The following is a 19,376-nucleotide window of genomic DNA, read 5'->3' on the forward strand; positions in this document are numbered from 1 at the left end:
TATCATCTTGTTTTACAGACAAGTCACTTGCAGTAGACAGGCTATTGCTAAGTGACTTGCCCAAAGTCCCAGAGGGAGTGAAAACCAGGGTCAGAACACAGGAACAGCTCACTGGTCACCATTAGACTCTTGCTCACTCTTGCTTCTTTCGTCAGAACTTGAGGCCAATTTTTTCAAAAGTGGTGAGGGGTTTGGAGTGCCTCAGAGTCTGACTGTCCAGTGGGAGACTAAAGAGGCCTCATTATCAGAGGGAGGGTTTGCAGCACTTTCTGAAAACCAGGTCCCTTTAAAAAGTCTGAAGTTAGGCATTCAAAAATTGAGGCATCTGGAACCACTAGTCACATGTGAAAACCTGGGCCCTTTGTGTGAATTTAACACCTGGGTTTTATTATCTGCAGATCCCATTTTGAAATCCAGATCATTCCAAAGCATATCAATCAGGTAGGAATGCCCTGAATATATACCACAAGGTGGTTATAAAGCCAGACAGAGGATTGGCATAACCTCTTTCTTGGAATAATGGTTTTGTACAGCAATTTCCTTGAAATGTTCACTTCTCCTGGGCAGCCTTTCCATCCTGGTGCATACTCCTCCTGCTATAACATCACAGCTTACAAAAGGATGAAAAAACTGCTGCGTTTCAACACTTCTCACACCTCGTTTGCCACCACTGCTGTACCACATCTAAATTAAATTGCAGGCTCCTTGGGGAAAAAGCCTGTATATTTGTCTGCAAAGCACCAAGCCCATGATGATAATAATGTCCAACATGTTAATAAATAAGTCATGAAATGAATATTTCCAAATATAACACCCTCCCCCACCCCAACGTGGAACAAGGAAAGCTATGTTGTGCCAGGTCATCTTACCTTTATTGTCATGGCCAATCTTTATTTTTTTCAGGTCTCCAATGTCCACAGATTCCACTGTAAACTCATCGAGCTTCCCACGCTCAAATTTGTTCTTGTTTGTTTTGGAGGCCTTTAGATTGATTATCCCTGTTTGTTGCAGCACATACAGACATTGTTTAGTGCAATGATATTCAGATCTCAATGGTTCAGGAGCCAAATTAGTAATCAGCATTACCCAAAAAAGTAGTGTGAATTCATTGTTTCATTTACTATATGTGTGTGTGCGTATAATTATTCTCACAGTAAAATGACAGACCGTGTATTATCTATAATTGGTTAATAACATAGTAAAAGCATCCTGATTGGTAGGGATGCTGGAACAATTTATATAGTGTGTGTGGGGGGGGAGGCTGAAAGTCATTGAACCCAACTGTAAACTCTGTGTATGATGGAAACCACTTCAAGCCAAGGGGTGTGGCAGCATCCCCAGCACACCTACTTCCAGCACTTATACTGATTGGTTAATAACTTAGATTGGTTAATAATAAATCACACCATGTTTTAATATCATGTGCTTCAAAGAGCCGCAGGAGACACATTAAAGAGCCACTTGCGGCTCGTTGGCTGCAGTCTGAGTATCCCTGATTAATGTATAAAAATCAATACTTTGGGATTGTAAACAGGAACAGGGGATGTGGCTACAGTGTAATAAATGGTCTTTCACCTCTGGAGACTTGGTGTCCAATCTTTGTCACATTGAACCCTAGATTTTCAACTGAATATAAAAAACCCACCAAAATACACATCAAATCTCTCTTGAGTTCAGAGGTCTCCCTTCAATGCCACAGCAACTATGCTGTTGAAGGGCCAGCTAGCGATGTGGTCCGAGTTGTGTAAGGGAATTTGCCCGACACTTCTCTTCAGTGTCTGTCACTTTCACAAATACAAAGATTCACTACATATGCATCGTGTCTGTCCCAACAGGGTTTGCTCATCAACAGATCAAATATTTCTGCAACATCTCAGCAGCTGAAGACGAGCTGGGTTTCTAGAGTGGGCTGATTCCTTGCTGGGATACAAATGAGTTGACTCAGACCCAGTGTTCTGTTTTTCTACTCTTTGTTTTAATCTACGCTGTCAACAATTCGGCTTACACAGCTGGTGTAAATGGGTCTAGCTCTACTGAAGCCTATGAAACGACAGTGATTTGCAGGAGCTGAGGCTCTATCCCCTAGTAACTAAAATGCTAAATAACATTGGCTTCCACATGCACTCTGATAAGAAAAAGACTTACAGCAAGAATATGAAATCATCTTAACTAAGAACAGATATTGTATTGAGGAAAGCAAAAAAAACCACCCCACACTCCTCAGCCATTTCAGTCAATTATACCAACAGCACGGACCCCATCTCTCTCACACATACATGGGCTGTACTTGGTTCTTACCCGTGTCATCTTTATTTCCATAAAGAATGATGAAGACATTGGCATCTGTCCCAGAATTTTTCTTGTCCCCGGTTTTCACTTTCACAGTATAAGTAGTGGATTTAGCTGTCAAAAAGCATTTCTTAATTTGAGAGTGTGAACACTGAGCAGCCATTAATTCTGTTTCTTCTTGTTTCATTGCAGGTGTTATTTATTTATTTTTGGACAGTCAGATTGTATTCCTAAAGCTCTGACAGTAATTCCTGTCGCTTGTACTGATATTTGCTAGAGTGAAACAGGACTGTTGGGCTGCAGGACCCGTGACCCCTCTTCATTCAGTAATGCTTTCTCCATCTTTACAGAAGAGAGAACTGTTCAGACTTCTCATCAGGGCTGCCCAGAGGGCTGGGGGGGCCAGGGCCGGCGCTTCCATTTAGGCGGCCTAGGCAAACACCTAGGGCGCCAGGATTATTGGTGGGCGGCGTTTTGCCGGAGGGGGCAGCAGGCAGCTCCGGTGGACCTACCGCAGTCGTGCCTGCAGAGGGTCCCCTGGTCCGCAGCTCTGGTGGAGCTGCCACAGTCGTGCCTGCGGACGGTGGGCTGCTCGCGTGGCTCTAGTGGACCTCCCGCAGGCATGACTGCGGCAGCTCCACCAGAGCCGTGGAGCAGCCAACCGTCCGCAGCCACAACTGTGGCAGCTCCACCAGAGCCACTGGACCAGCACGCGGGGTGGTGAAATTGCCATGCGCCTAGGGCGCTAAAACCCCTAGCACCGGTCCTGGGGGGGGCAAGTGGGGCAATTTGCCCCAGGTCCTGGGCCCCACAGGGGCCCCCATGAGAATATAGTATTCTATAGTATTGCAACATTTTTTTAACGGAAGGGGTCCCCAAAATTGCTTTGCCCCAGGCCCCCTGAATCCTCTGGGCAGTGCTACTTCCCATTTCTTTCCTGGGAGTCTCACATGCTTCTCAGATTTGTTTCCTGCTGCAATCTACAATAACATTTAATTTATAGCACCAGATTTTATAAATGCAGACAGCCCTTCACTGTACAAGATTTGCATAGTTTCCCACAACACCATGATCTGAAAAGTGTGGCAAACTCTTAAGAACTGTGGAAATTCCTAGAAGTTGTCTCCAAAACACTACAAAATAATAAGCCAAGATTGTCAAAAATGGATGCTTAAAGTTAGACTCATCAATCCATATTTAGGCACCCAAAGGAGTGTCCTGATTTTCAAAAGTGCTGAGCAGCCAGAAGCTCCCACTGAAGTCAATGGGAGCTGCTGGGTGCTCAATATTTTTGAAAATTAGCCTACTTATTCAGCTGTATAAATATGGGTGCAGGCGCTTAGCTTAAGGCTCTCAACTCCCATTGGAGTCAGTGGAAGTCCAGGACACTCATCACCTTGCAGGATCAGGCCCCATGATTGTGTCATTATTCAGTTGTTGGCATGGGCAATCAAGCAGACTGGATACAAGGTAGTTTCAGGAAGATAAACATAAGCAGAGATGGCACTAGGCATAAGCAGACCAAGCAACTGCATAGGTCCCCAAGCTGCTCAAGGGGTCCCCTTATTTGCATTTTTAGTATATGTTGTGTGTCTAGGGGGAAAATATTCTTGCTTACGACCCCCAATGGGCTAGCTCCACCTTTGATCATAAGACAGCAGGGTGCTGAATGAAAAAAAAGATGAATCTTCAGGTTCCTTCCCTTGATAGCAACAAGTCTCTGGTTTTAATCACTGACACCTGGTCAGTTTCATATCCAAATGTGTACCCATTGCTAACTAATTAGGCCTGAATAAAAACTGGGAGTGGCTGGGTCACTACAAAAAATAATTTTCCCTCTGTTGATACTCACACCTTCTTGTCAACATTACTTGGTTAACCTATTGGTTGGTATATTATTCTCAAGCCTCCCCAGGGAAGGGGGTGAAGGGGCTTGGGGGGATATTTTGGGGAATAGGATCTCCAAGTGGTCCTTTCCCTGAATCTTCGTCTAACTCACTTGGTGGTGGCAGAAATACCGTCCAAAGACAAGGAAAGGATTTGTTCCTTGGGGAAATTTTTACCTAAGCTGGTAGAAATAAGCATAGGGGGTCTTTCATGCGGGTCCCCACATCTGTACCCCAGAGTTCAGAGTGGGAAGGGGACCCTGACAATCCAGGAGGGGATTTTTTCATGGTCTAACAAATACTGTAATTGATAGTGGTCTTAGAGCTATTAATAACTTGTCTTCTTTTTACTTATTGAAAGAAACACAAGACTGATGTAAACCTTTCTGTTCCAGGCCCAGAGAGGCAAGAGATTGATGATCATTGTCTGAATCTTTTCTTATAAATGCTTCATCCACTGGGACCAGCTCCCTGGCAATCTGACCATCATCTTCCTCATCTGCCAACCACCGCTGGCATGGGAAATAATACCTGCAAGAATAACAGTGGCACACAGCATTCACACAGGAATTTTCATCTTCAGAGCACTTCACAGACATGAACAGCAGTAATTAGCAAAGATGAGAGGCTCGTTAACAAAGAGTAACAGCACTCAAAGCTGATAAGCATAATGTGTCTCCTTCCTTGTCTTTTGTTCCCTTTGTGTGGACTTATCCAGGCCTGTAATTGATGCCTTCTGATAGGTACTGAGTGTCAAGCTGTCAGTCCCCCCGGCTCATTTCATTTTGAGGCCCAGAAGCAGATAAATAACCTAAGGGTTAATGATTGTCTCACAGCAAAATATACTCTATATTTACAAATAATGGAATGAATCTTGAGGTCCTCACTCAGGTTCCAAACCAGCAAAGCACTTATGAACATGCTTAACTTTTAACATGCGAGTAACCCCACTAAAGTCAATGGAACTATTCACATGCTTTAAGTTGAGCACACGCTTAAGCATTCCGATGGATCGGGGGCTCAAGTTTTATTCAGTCTGCTCCCTCTCAAGTTACTGGGAATTTGCCTGGGTCAGGACCTTTGGATTTAGCCCATTGGTTTATTACCCTCCCGCACACATACACAGGTCTGAGAGAGCCATCCCCACATCCAAAAGCACCATTATTTTAGCATTTTAAAAGGCTCATCCAGTCTGGATTCGTGACATATGTAACAAAATCACTATGTTCTTTGTATTTCTAAGGCTTTATATTTATCTGACCGGAAGTATGAATCCCATGCATCCGATCACATGAATGGAGTGCAGCAATCTGCTCACCTGGTGTTGTCCTTGAGATCAACAATCTCCACTCTGTCCAGGAACCAGGCTGGGTTGCCGCTGGAGTTGTCATGACGAATCCGCAGTTTCTTCAGTACTCCCAGATCAATGGCTTTGATAGTGAATATATCTTCCTGCAAAAGGAGAAACAGAGGCAGACTGGTGTTTCACACCCAAGTTTACAGGGAGTCAGTGCCCTGGACAGGGTATTTTTTCCATTAAAAAAAAAGTGAAAATTCTCTTGTGCTTTGTCAGATATTAAAATCATATTATGAGCAGCTTTAATCTGTCTCTCCTAACTCTCAGTCTTTCCAGAGTCCTTATCTCTTGTTGGAATCCACTTTGCAATGAAGCATCTGAAACCAGATGTAAAGGCCCTTTAAGTCCATGGAAAGACTCCTGGGGACTTCAATATGCTTTGGTTGAAGCTACTGAAGAAGTTCTCCTTTTGTCATTTGCAGCGTCCATAAAGTTTACCCATTAACAACAACAACAACATGACAATACAGCCTTTATTGTCATGCTATTTAGAAACCTTAGCGCAATTAGCTTGTCGATAGACTTTGGGCTTCCTCTGCTACCAAAAGCATAAGGTGTTACGTCACATTCTTAGAATTCCTCCGACTTAAATAATGATGCTCAGATTATAATGTTGTTAGATCTGAGCTAATAATTCATAATAAACAGATTATGTGGCAAATTTAGCCTCTTTGCTCGTTGCAAATTGCCTGCAAGCAGCTTACCATTTTCTCAGTTTTTTCATTATTCAAAATTATTCTCTGAATAATTCCTACTAGTAACAGTTGCTCTGTTGATTACACACTGCACTGTTTTAATTATAACTGGACAGATAGGTCACATGATATTGTTTTTGCTCCCTGACCAGATGAGTGTTACTTTTAGGATCAATTTTCCAATGCAAATATTCAGACATTCACAATTAATTCTGACATATATTATCTAATATCCATTTAAAATTTCCAGTTTCCAAATATTTTTGCCAGTAAATTACAGTGCCAGAACACTTGCAGGAATCCAAACACAAAAGAGGCACAAATCCAGGTGGAGCAAATCCAGTTTTTCATTCAAGTAAATATTCACTGAAATATATATTGAATATTTCCCAGCTCTATTTGTTTAAGAGAGAAAACCAGATGTCCAAACTTTTAATTCAAAGAAGAGCCTGAGATTTACTGAGAAGATGTAGCAATGAAGGACCAGCAGCTTGTGTTCAAGGACAGAGGATCGTATTTGCCTTTTGCTTCCCTGAGTGACTATGTAATGCTTTACCTGGCCCTTCTCAAACTTGTTCAGGTGGTTGGACCTTTTCAACTGGCGCTCACCAGTGTCTCCTCCTCCTTCACCATAGATGCTCAAGAAGACATTAGCATCAGTCCCAGCACCCCACACATTCCCAGTGATGACATGGACCTCATAGGTGTTCTCTGTAAGTGAAGTTGCACAGAAGAGATGACATAGGAACATGAGAACTGTCATGCTGGATCAGACCAGTGGTCCATTATAACAGCATGCTGGCCTATAAGCACAGGCATGGCCAGCCCTATTAAGATGAGGTTTGTTCTGAGCTGTGGTCCAGACAGGGCACACGATGGAGCGGGATCAGGTGACTGTCATGTGACTGCTTGCCAGACACTATATAAAGGAATGCTTCTGGATCATTCTAGAGAAGGTAAGAGTTGAGGTAAGTCCCTCCCTCCATGGGAGCTGTCAGCAGGCCAGGGGAGCAAGGAAGAATGGTGTGTCCTCTGCCCTCTTTGCTTGGCTGGGACCAAGTGTTCTGAGTTGTTTACTCTTGTTTCCAATCCTTTTGTGATAATAAAGCCAGCTCTGAGGAAAGGGTCTTGAACTGAACTCTTACTTGGGCTTTATTTTAACCTTCCCTAGCCAGGTTATTTGCTCACCAATTTATGTAACGCCGACAGACTCCTGTCGTCAGTGGGCAGGATTGAACCTGGGACTCCTACAGCTAAATGCATGAGCCTCCACTGCAGGGGCAGGCAACCTATGGCACACGTGCTGAAGGCGGCACGTGACCTGATTTTCAGTGGCACTCACACTGTCCGGGTCCTGGCCACCAGTCTAGGGGGCTCTGCATTTTAATTTAATTTTAGATGAAGCTTCTTAAACATTTTAAAAAACCTTATTTACTTTACCATACAACAGTTTAGTTACTGATAGTATAGACTTATAGAAAGAGACCTTCTAAAAACGTTAAAATGTATTACTGGCACATGAAACCTTAAATTAGAGTGAATAAATGAAGACTCAGCACACCACTTCTGAAAGGTTGCCAATCCCTGCTCTACTCCATGAGCTACAAGCCATATGGCTGGTAGCTAAGGCTGTAGCAGACTCATTAACCTTTCTCTCAAAGTGGTCTCAGTGCTACTATATGGGACAGAGCACCACATCCAGCAGGTGTGTGGGTTACACATACACTCATCTAGTCTAATATTCAGTCTCCAACAGTGGTCAACACTAGATGCTTCAGAGGAGGCTTTAAGAAACCCCTGCTGGGCCACTGTGGAATAACCAAGCCATTTAGGACGTTTCTTCCAAACCCCGATGTTTGCTTCTGCTGTGAGGCATGAGGATTTAGATTTTATTTTTTACCCTATCTATTGTAATGTTGTACATTCTTGTTCACCATATAAATGCTGAAGCTGGGATTTTAAATCTCCTAAACCCTTAGGCTCAATGATATCTTGTAGCAGTAAGCTCCATAGGCTAATTACATGCTTACTTCTGGGGGAATTCTGCGCCACTGTGCATGCACAGAATTCATTCAGATTTTTTTTTCTCTGCAGAATATAGAGTCTGCTGGAGAAGCGCTGCAATTATACATTTCTCCGGCCATGGGCTGCTGTGGCACCAGAAGAGAGGGCAGCCAGAGGGCGGAGAGGTTGGGGAAGAGGCTGTGTTCCTCACAGCAGAGCCAGGTGAGGAGGCACAGGATGGACAGAGTGGGGCACCTGGGGCTACAGGAGGGTAACAGACTGGGATTCAGAAGGGCTAGTGGGAGGGACAGACAGGAGCTAGTGGGGTGACAGCATTGAACCATGAACTGAATGGGAGGGGGGGCTGCAGGACAGCATGAGTTTGGGGAGAGGGGCTGCAGGGTCACATGTGGATGCAGGAGGAGGACTGCAGGGCCACATGGGACTAGGGGCAGGAGTGTGAAGGGATACATGGGGATAGGGGCAGATGTGACCGACTGAATGGGATTGGGTAGGGGTCAGCCAGGGCGTGCACAGGGAAGGCCCTAACAATCCCTCTCCCACACAAAAAAATCCTGTTCCATACTTCTCCCACCCATACCCACCCTCTCCCTCAGCTCTTTCATTACTCCTGACTTTCCCAAGGCTTTGCACTACTTCTGAGGGGTCCAGGAAATACATTTCTGTATTGTGGTTTAAATGAATTGCTCAACGTTCTGTATGAATATGCCTAGTAAGGAATCTATTTGTCAAACAAACATTTCCTGAATCTTTTTTGTTGTTGCCTGTATTGTTACAGACATACTTGCTGAGAGGTATTTTGAAAGAAATTACTAAAATAATTGAAACTGATGTGATTATATTGTGTTAGTTTGACAAATAAAATATGCAGAATTTTAAAATATTGTGTGCAGAATTTTTTTAATTTTTTGGTGCAGAATTTTTAATTTTTGGCACAGAATTCCCCTAGAAGTATATGCTGTGTGAAAAGTATTTATTTTTCTCATTGTTAAATTTGCTCTTTTTCCATTTCACTGGGGGTGGGGATGGTGTAGCAGCCTGGCAGAAGCACAGTCTTTGAACTATACTGAGTGCACAAGAGAATGGAGGTGAGGGGGTATATATGACTTTATGGCATTTCCAGATTTTTGAGTGTTAACTGTGTACTGCTCTCTTAATGTAATGTTTATTATTGATTATGAGACGCTCAGGGACACATATTTACTACTGAAGTTTACCCTCAAGTCCAGATCCGTCCTCGGGTATTAGTTCCACAACCAGCTCCTTATCCCCTTCATCTGTAGCCAACCAGCGGTGAGCCACGAACTTACAGACTTCCATCACTTCTTCTGGCTGGGAGTCCTCCTCCTCTTCCTCACTGGATTTCTTCTTCTTCTTCTTCTTCTTCTTTTTCTTCTTATCTGTCTCCTTCACCTTCATTACCATCCATTTAAGTGTGACACTTTCCAGGAACCAGCCATCCCCAATGCCCTTCCCATCATGGCCAATTCGGAGCTTGTACATCTTGCCAACATCTGCAGCCTCTACCTGCCACCAAAGGCAAGTTTAAGGCCTGAGAGAACATGAAATGTCTTCTCTTCATAAATAACCAATGACAGTGCTTAAAACTCCACAGGGACCATTATAACCAAAGCTATCACCTCACTATTACGTTGACTGTGAGATGTGACAGATCATTCCCTGCCCCACTCCCCAGTTTCAGCTGGATTGAGGGTTCTTTTTCATATCCTGCTCTAAATTACTGTGTAGTGCACTTCCACCAAATATCATCTAAACTGACTGAGTGACTTGCAGGAGGCCATACAGAACACCTGTGGCAGAGACACTCAAGCTAAGATCTACTGGGTACCAGTCCTGCCTGTCCTGCTCTCAACAACACTGTTGCTCTGCCTTTGTTAAATTATTGGGCTGACTATTGTATTCATCTCTATCAGTCTGCAAGCTTCTTGAGGTGTCGACTTTGCACCGTTTTGGGTTTTTTGGTTGGCGGGGTGGGAGGGTTAGGTGATCGGTAAAATGCTGTATATACATATGGTGCTCCTTAAACAAATGTTAGCAATGCAGTATGGTAAACCAAAGTGGAAGACTGTTCTAGTGGTGAGGACACTAACGTAGCACTCGAGAGACTTGGTTAAATTCCTACCTCTACCACAAATTTCCTGTGTGACCTTGGGCAAGTAATTTAATCTATCCTGTGCCTCAGTTCCCCATAACAGTTCCCTGCAATGGTAAACTCCATTAAGATTGTACCATCCTCAGATACTACAGTGATGGAGGCTATACAAGAAGGAGGAGGTCTCTCTAGTCAGTAAAGCAGATATGAAGAATGGGCACCTCATTGTTTTAGACTGTTTGCCCAGATGATTTAGTAACTTGCCCCACTAGAACAGAGTTTCTCAGCCTGTGAATTGTGACCCACAATTGGGCACAGGAATGTGTCAAAGCCTTGCAGGGCTGGCTGGGCTCAGCTCCCGCTCCAGGTGTTGCGACCTGGTGCACAAGGTCACAGCACTGCTCAGGTTTTGCACAGTCACCCCTTTGTCATGAAGATGGGGAGCCGACCAGGACAAATTTGAGCGAATGGGATTGCAATCTCCTGTGCCAGGTTGTAATTCCACTCTCACAAATTTGGGCTGGCTGGCCCCCTGTCAGGAAGAGGGGGCCAAATCTGAACAGAGCTGCAACTGCAGAGGTTGTAACACCCAGCATGGGAAGCCAAACCCAGTGAGCTTCACGGGACAGAGGCTGGGAGGGAGTGGTTGGTGTCTGTTTGTGTTGTATGCAGCAGGTCACTCTGGGATATGCCGGGGGGCAGGGATTTTGAGGATCCTTGCTGCTCCCCCTGACCTGCCCCTTCTTCCCACAAGCATGAGGAAGAGCAACTTTCTGCTTTGGGTCACAAATAACACATTCTCCAGTAAGTATTGGTCCCCCGATATATATCCCCCAACAGCCGGGCAAACGCACCCTCTGTCATATCACCCATCCTGGCCCAGAGATATTTTTCCACTGCATTCCTGGCCCCTTCTGCCCCAAACCACCCCATTTTACCCCTACAACCCTAAATCCTTACCACCCCTCTACCCCCAGGGGGCGATGTGTTTTTTGAGGGTGTTATGGCTCTCTGTCCCTCCCCTGGCCACCTCTGCCTCCATAGCCTTCCCTCAGCCCCCATCTCCTTCCTTACTACATTGCCAGAACCTCAATCTTCCCATTTCACCTCCAGACCCACAAATTCCCCCCACCCACACATTCACCTTCTGTCCCCCATGGGCCATATGGGGGAGCTGTATTTTGGGGGGGGGGTCTCAGTTGCCAATCCTCCCCCCAGTGGCCCGCAGAGTTCACATCTGGTTGATTATATCTCAAAATCTTAGCTCCAAGGTCTGCCACTCCTGGATTGACCTCTGCAGGGAGGTGGGCGCCCATTGGATCTTGGGTGTCTTGGGGATCTCAAGGGTTATGACAGGCCATCAAGGTTTATAAATGGGTCATGAGCCCAAAAAGTTTGAGAACCACTGCATTAGAAAGTGTTTCTCAGCATGGTGGCCCCATAACCAATGACACTTTTAGTTATGGTGGGGTTTTGTGTTGATATGTAGTTTATACGCTATGTACCCTGCGACTATTTTCTTTTTCAGGCTTTAATTTGTCATTTTAGCATAGAAGACTTCAGCCTAGAAGCATTTTTATCAGATTAAAACAATAATCAGTTGCAAAAGAGATGTTTATCAGGAAACTGAAATCGATCCACCTATCCCAGCACAGAGAAAAGTGTCTCTATTTTCCCAGCTCATGTGCATCCAGCATTCCCTGTCTGTAGCTGAGAGCATTGTCTGATTAACATGTAGCTCATACAGTCTTATTCTTTCCCATATCTTCCTGTAAATATTAATATTGAGAAAGATAGAGATCCTTAATCTCCTAATTCTTTAACCTTCTACCTTGTGTACTTGGAAAACTGCAGAAAATGGGTAACACATTAAACTTAAGGCTTCCAAACTGTGTAAATGTTTAATAGGAAACAATCATGGCTATGAAATAGAGTGATCTACATAGAAGATTTATACAAATCTGTAAGATTTAATATGTCAGGGGAAGCTCTTTTACTTTAGAAACAGATGAATGTACAGCTGGTATTTGAAATGTTATAACAAATTATATATGCAGTGTTGTTGTAGCTGTGTTGGTCCCAGGATATTAGAGACAAGGTGGGTGAGGTAATATCTTTTATAGGACCAACTTCTGCTGCTGAGAGACAAGCTTTTGAGCTTACACAGAGTTCTTCTTTAGGTCTGGGGAACAAACTCAGAATGTTACAGACACAATGTTTAGTTTAAGTAGTTAACCTGTGAAATATGTTAACCTGAAGAACTCTGTATAGCTCAAAAGCCTGTCTCTTTCACCAGCAGAAGTTGGCCTTTCAAAAGATATCACCTCATTGTCCTTGATTCTATAACAAACAATAAGTACACCTCTACCCCAGTATAATGTGACCCGATATAACACGAATTCGGATATAACGCAGTAAAGCAGTGCTGGGGGGAGGGGGGCGGCGGGGGCGCTGCGCACTCCGGCGGATCAAAGTGAGTTCGATATGACATGGTTTCACCTATAACACAGTAAGGTTTTTTGGCTCCCGAGGACAGCATTCTATCAGGGTAGAGGTGTATTTATAAAGTGCTGGTCATTCAAGGACCTCCAAACACTCAAAGAAGTTGTCCCTGTTTTGCAGATGAAGAAACGGAGGCCGAGAGAGGTTAACAGAGCCATGCAAATGCACAAAGCAAGGCAGTGGCAGACCCCAGAAAGGAATGCATATCTGTATCTTACGGGGGCAGTGTGACATAGTGGCTAGAGCACTGGCCTCAGCCCCAGGACACCTGGGTTTTATTTCCAGCTCTGCCGCTGGGTGACCTAAGGAAATCACTAACTTCTCTGTGCCAACATCTCCCCATCTGTACCATGGGGATAATGACACCAACGTTTATAAAGGGCTCTGAGATCTACTGAGGAAAAGTACTAGGCATAATCACTGAACAAGTCAGTTTCTCAACACTTAACAGGGAACTTTATTAGAACAAAGAAAACATTTTATCCCTCCCTCTGCTTCATGATATGACTTGTGCCTAGATCCTTCCCCACTTACCCCTCCCTTCTGCCTGGCTTCCTTCAATAGACTTAAAGAGACAGCACACACATCGGCCTATTCCTGACTGATCTCCTTGCACTAACCAGTGGACCATGCTGCCTCCCTCTTACGAGAGGCAAAAGAAGACATTAATTATCCATCTCATTCAAACCAGACCCAGGACTTCCTAAGTATTCTTATTTACTTCCTTTAAAAAGTGTTAGCCCTCCATTGCATGGCCTGTTTCAGGACTGCACTGAATTGCTGCCTCGTGCTCAGAATAGCACAGGGGCTGCTACTGAGTTGCTCTCACCTTCTGTGGACGGTGCCCCACTGTGTCAACATCCCCTTTGGCCAGACAGGGCACTGCACAGAGTCTGCTCAGACCAACAAGGTGGTCAGTCCACCCTTCTTGTCTGAATCTCTATCGACCTATTCTAGAGGCAAGGACATTAATTTTGTCCCACTGGAGCGTACCTGCCCCCTCCCCCTCATGTTTGGCAAAGGTTATCTGGTCCTTGTCCTCAAGAGGCCTGGTTCTTAAATCTCTGTTAAGAAGTAGGTAGGGGAACCCAGGCCACACACTCCACTGGATTCCAATTCAGGGCCCTGAACCCTGGAAGGCAGAATCAGTTCTCGACAATTCCCCTGTTGAGCTCCTTCCTTCCTCTCTTGGTTCTGTAGGCTTCTGCAGCCTGTGCCTCTGATCTACCCTTCTTTGGGTTGTTGTCACTCAAGGGAGGCTTCTCACCAGCTTGCTGGCAAGACCTTCTTTCTCTAACCACCTTGCTCCTCTGGCAGCTGCCCCACCCCTCAAATCTTTTATTCTCCCAGGTGTTATGAGGCAGCCAATCAGCACTGGCCAGCAGTTCCTGCATTAACTCTTTGGTTGCCAGGCCCAGATCGACTGAGACCCAGTGGTTAGGGCACTTGCCTCATACTCAGATGGCCCAGGTTCAATTCCCTTCTCCACTAGACTTACCGTGTGGCCTTAGCAAGTCACTTAGTCTCTTTGGACCTCTCCATCTGCAAATAGAGATAATAGCACAGCCCTTCCAAACCCTGGGTGGGAGGGGGTCAGGGAAGAATACAGTACAGACATCATAAGGTGCTCAGATACTATAGGTAGGAGGGTACTGTTAGCACCTTCAACAGATAAAGTACAGAAAAGCATGAGATGCACCCCTTCAAAGCAGCAGACTTCATGGGATGACATGGCTCTGCATCATCCCTAACACTATTAGCACAATCTGAGTACTCTTTCCTACAGAACAAAGAGTCGTAATTCCAGTAGCAAGGATTGGCAAGGTTGAGCCAATAACGTGTATTTCTATCACAAGTGCCATGCGTGATTAATGGCACATTCTAAAGTAAGCATGACAATATGTCATGCATGCTTTTTCAATTAAATACAAAAGCTTAATTAAAACATAAGGGATAATGCCACTAGATCAAGGCCAAGATATAGGTTTACAAATGTTTTGCAAAGCTAAAATGAATATTTCTTTTCTTCTACAGTGCCTGCATCCTAAATACTAGTGTATGGAAACCTGAAAGGGAGACTAGTCTATTTTCATGAATTGCAAAAGCCAACTGAGCAGGAATGTTGAAAAGTGAATGTGTGTTGCCATTTTGTTAAAAGTACATTATTTTGGTTCTCATTTCTTTCCCTTCAGATAAACAGTAAAGGCTGCCTTGATCGTACCTTAAAAATATCGGTTGCTCCCCTCTCAAAGTTGTTTGACCTGCTTTTCAAGGTGATCAACTCACTTTTGCCAGTCTCGCCATAAAGCTGCATGAAGATATTTGCATTGGTACCTGCTGCCCGCACGTCCCCCGTAACTATTGACACCTCATAATTTACCACTATTCCAAAAGAAAAAATAAATTTAATGGAGAAGTTAACACACAAAGTTCCTTAGTTTAATTCCGGGGTGAGTTTGCTAGTGGTGAAATGCATAGAATTGCTTTGAGATGAAAATTAATTATCTATAATACACATAGGCTATTTTTAGCATATATAAAAAAATTTATGGCTCCACAGCCAATGCCTATCTCAATAGGCAATAGCCAGTGCCTATCTAGCTCAATCGGCTAGGATATCTCCCAGAAACATCTCTGACACATTCTGCTTTGGTAAAAGCACCTGAAAAATGTGTCTAACAATATAGCTTTAAAAATCTACTCCAAACACTAGCTAAACATTATTATTTGTCTAATGTTTTAATTTTACAAGTAGCCAAAAGAGATCAGTCTGAACGATCTAGTGGATACAATATGGGCATGTCTACACTGCAGCTGGGTGCATGCCTCCTCAGGTAGAAAAATTCACTCTAACTCTGTAGCAGTGTGGATGTTGTATCCTGGGCAGTGGCTTGGATCAGCTGCCTGAGCTCAGACCTATCAGGTCAGGCAACCCTGGACTCAGGCTCTCACTCCTCAACATCCACACTGCTATTTTTAGCCCCCTGGTTCAAATGGAGCTAGTGCAAGTCTGTCTATCCAAGCTCGGAGGCTTGTTCCCAGCTGCAACATAGACATACCCCCAACGTCTACCACCCACAGACTTCCCATATAGACTCTTGACAAGTCATTCAGAAATGCTGTTGCTGTTACCCCACCTGGACAATGGACCTATATACATTTCCCTGAAGGGGAATACTTTGGTTGAGCATGCAAGAGGAGTCAGATCCTGAATTTCCTTTCACTCAAGAAAAGTAGTCTGACCCAGTCCAGGATCGGATGATAAAAATATTCTCCATCAGACCACAGGCTTGTCAGGTCAAGTGAATCTCCCAACTCAAAGTTAGAGAGCTACTAAAATAGGGACTTAAAAATGGAACCTCATTGCAACTTTAACTATGGGGAGAGGTTCAAGCCTCTCCATAATACAGGAGTGAGAAGGGAGCTACATGGAGCTGTGGGGATATACGCTACATTTGTCCTCCTTGCGACACGAGGTCAACTTTTAATCTTGGTTCTAAATGAAAATGAACGTACCGATGTCAAGTCAAAACCAGAATGGATCTTCATCCAAATCTATCATAAAACTTCTCTCAAGAGAGACTAGGAATTGGAAATTCAGATGCTATTGCAAGTCAAGACTGTAATAAACTGGAAGTAGTGTGTGAGGATGCCGCTCTGCAACAGCATGGGAGCTGCAGGTCAGCAAAGAGATGCTTTGATGTTGCAGCAAGGGAAACCCAGTGTCTGACTGCACTGAGCCCGGCCATAGTCCAGGTTTTTTCTAGAATCTCAGAAGTCAGAGATGGAGACAACCTATTACATCATCTCAGCAATAACCCCGTCAATGCAAATATAAACCCTACAGTGTTTTTTTCTTGTATTTTTTCATTTTTTTCTCATCTGATTGTAAATGACCACAGCAATAGGGTTTTATCATTTACTTTCACAAACAGTGTGCTGCTACCACTGCCTTTCATGCGGACCAATATTGTATCATTGTTTCCTGGTCTATGTCTGTATCCATCTGTTTTCTCTCGTCTTATACATAGATTGTAAGCTCACTGGGGCAGAGATTGCCTTTTCTGGGTTTGTACAATGGGGTCCTGCTTCATCTCTGGGACTTTTAGGCACTACGATAATATGGATAATAAATAACAACAACAACAGCAGCAGCTTTGCTCCCTCACATTTCTCAATGGACACAATCTCACTTGGGTAGAGCTCCACCTCCACCTTCCCATCAGCCTCGTCTTTGTCAAGCCATCGGTTGCATGGGAACATGTACTGCCTTCCATGGACAGGAACTGTGATCTGGACACTAGCCAGGAACCAACCAGATCGGAGCCCTACATTATCATGTCCAATCAGAAGTCGGTTGATCTTGAAAAGAAAAAAAAAAAAGGCGGGAGGGGAACAAGGAAGACATTTATTTAATAAAATAAAAATCTACTTCTGTTCTTTCACTGTGTGCATGCAAACCTTTTCTATATGTGTCAGCTTGTGAACATACAATGTGCCCTTAAAATGCAAGTTGGACATTTAGGCAGGCAGAGAGCCACACTGCATGTAGAAACATCCCCTTACATGTGCAAACCGGTATCTAGGAAAAACCCCTAGTTGCAATTGTAGCAGCCTATTTGAAAATGTGGTTTGTAACATTTTGTCCAAAGGTCAGACTCTCTTACAGTGCAGCAGTTCCCTTAGTACCGTGCTGATTATTACACAAATCACTGGCATAAAATACTGACACACTTGTGATTAAGTCTTACCTTTCCAATATCCAGAGTCTCTAAAATAAACTCATCCACTCGCCCACGTTCAAAGTAATTGCCTAGGTCATTATCAGAAACTAACAGAGGCTCCTTGCTGGTATTTCCCTTTTCACCATATAGTTTGATAAAAACTTTAGAATCTGAGCTGGCTCCTGGAACATCTCCTGTCTTCACACTGATGTGATAGCTGACATCTACAGAGATATTAATGTACACAACACAAACACATCATGCACTGCCAAAGTTCATCCTGAATCACTGAAGCTTGCTACAAACTAGAACAGAGCACAAGCATGAATCAGAGAGACTTGGAAACATTTGCACTAGAGGCTTGCCCAGAGGAGCAGACTGGAAGGAGCTCGTAAACCTATGAGATGTGTTCATCAACTGTAGAATCATAGAATATCAGGTTTGGAAGGGTGAAAACCCTAACAGATATATAAATGGACTGAGAATGTCTGATGACAGACCCACAGGGTTAGATTATTACCAAAACATGAAAAAAGTAAACTTTGTTAGAAACTGAAGTAGTTTTATCTACTTTTATGCCTACAGGTTGATTTTAGCTGCTCTTTTTTGCTTGTTTGTTTTTGTTTTTTGCACACAAAATAATTATTAAGAGCTATGTTCTTGTTCTCATTTAGCAATGTTTTAAGAAATTACACTCCTGGTGCCTTAAAATCCCTATAAGGGAGGACTGTCATCTTTGTCTTTTTTTTTTTTTTTTTTTTGGATTGACTGAAATTCAGTGTTATTCAATGGAATTCACCCTGCACAGAAGGCAGATGTTTAAGGATCCAATCTCTAGAAATACAAAACAAGCCATTCTTAAAAAAAAATTTAAATTCTTTCCATTACACAAAAATGTGACGGTCTTCCTCTTGTATGTGAATTAATCCCATTCATAAACTAGGATTTAAAGATCACAGATTTCCCCCCCATATGGCTCAGCACACATTTCTTGAATGTTATTGGTATAAATATTGTAGTTTTCCTGTTGATTTAAAAATAAATAAATAGCCCAACCCAAACCCTTCTTTATCCCAGACCAAACTCACTTTTCAGGATCGGTGACTCCCCAGCCGGTACTAACTCTCGAACAATCTGACCATCATCCTCATTTTTGTCAAGCCATCTGGTTTGCAAATAAAAGTAAGTTATCTCCTAATATTTACCTCATTCAGGGTTTTTAAGGTCCAGACAAATACAGTACGTAACAAAAAGGAACACTGTGTAGATAAAGTGACATTTTCAGGTGGCTATTCATCTGTGAAGAAGACAAGACCTAGTTCTCAGGAATGTGATCTAACACTACAGCAGTCACACATTAGTCTAAATTCTCAAAGAGCTAATATTTTCAAAAGGTCCATCTTCCATTTGCAACACAAATAGAGGTGCATCTATTGTGACTCGCATTTGCATTTAAATAGAAGGTGTAAATTCAGCAGATTCAAATCTCCTGCAAACCTGGAGGCTGGGCCTTTTGAAAATCTTGCTCATTAGCTGGAAATTCTTATTGTCTTTTATTCTGACAATAATATCAGATAAGGCTATTGACATCTTTTCCTATGCCTGCCGATTCTTTTATCTTTTCATCCTATGCTGTCTATGGGTAACCAGGAAACACTTCTCCTTCACCAGACAAAAGCTGAATTATATTATTGGACCTTGCCTCTTGATTCCAGAGCCGGATGTGCTGTGGAAGTAGCATGCTTCACCTGGAGTGCTAACACAGGAGGGAGGGAGGAATATAAT

The 19,376-nt window shown here is 43.5% G+C and overlaps 1 protein-coding gene across 1 annotated transcript in view; it reads right to left on the reverse strand.

The window, feature by feature from the left end:
- Nucleotides 1–19,376, reverse strand: part of LOXHD1 (lipoxygenase homology PLAT domains 1) — a 297,238-nt gene that overhangs the window by 104,570 nt on the left and 173,292 nt on the right. Inside the window, exons 20-29 of the mRNA XM_075066837.1 lie at nucleotides 18,680–18,756; nucleotides 17,619–17,815; nucleotides 17,037–17,229; nucleotides 15,089–15,249; nucleotides 9,470–9,779; nucleotides 6,784–6,938; nucleotides 5,494–5,627; nucleotides 4,558–4,706; nucleotides 2,299–2,403; nucleotides 870–998 (exon numbers count right to left, since the gene is read on the reverse strand). Of these exons, the coding sequence (XP_074922938.1) occupies nucleotides 870–998; nucleotides 2,299–2,403; nucleotides 4,558–4,706; nucleotides 5,494–5,627; nucleotides 6,784–6,938; nucleotides 9,470–9,779; nucleotides 15,089–15,249; nucleotides 17,037–17,229; nucleotides 17,619–17,815; nucleotides 18,680–18,756 (1,610 nt within the window). The remainder of the gene's footprint in view (nucleotides 1–869; nucleotides 999–2,298; nucleotides 2,404–4,557; nucleotides 4,707–5,493; nucleotides 5,628–6,783; nucleotides 6,939–9,469; nucleotides 9,780–15,088; nucleotides 15,250–17,036; nucleotides 17,230–17,618; nucleotides 17,816–18,679; nucleotides 18,757–19,376) is intronic.

The sequence above is a fragment of the Chelonoidis abingdonii genome, chromosome 6, assembly GCF_003597395.2.
Source record: "Chelonoidis abingdonii isolate Lonesome George chromosome 6, CheloAbing_2.0, whole genome shotgun sequence".
Lineage (NCBI taxonomy): Eukaryota > Metazoa > Chordata > Testudines > Testudinidae > Chelonoidis > Chelonoidis abingdonii.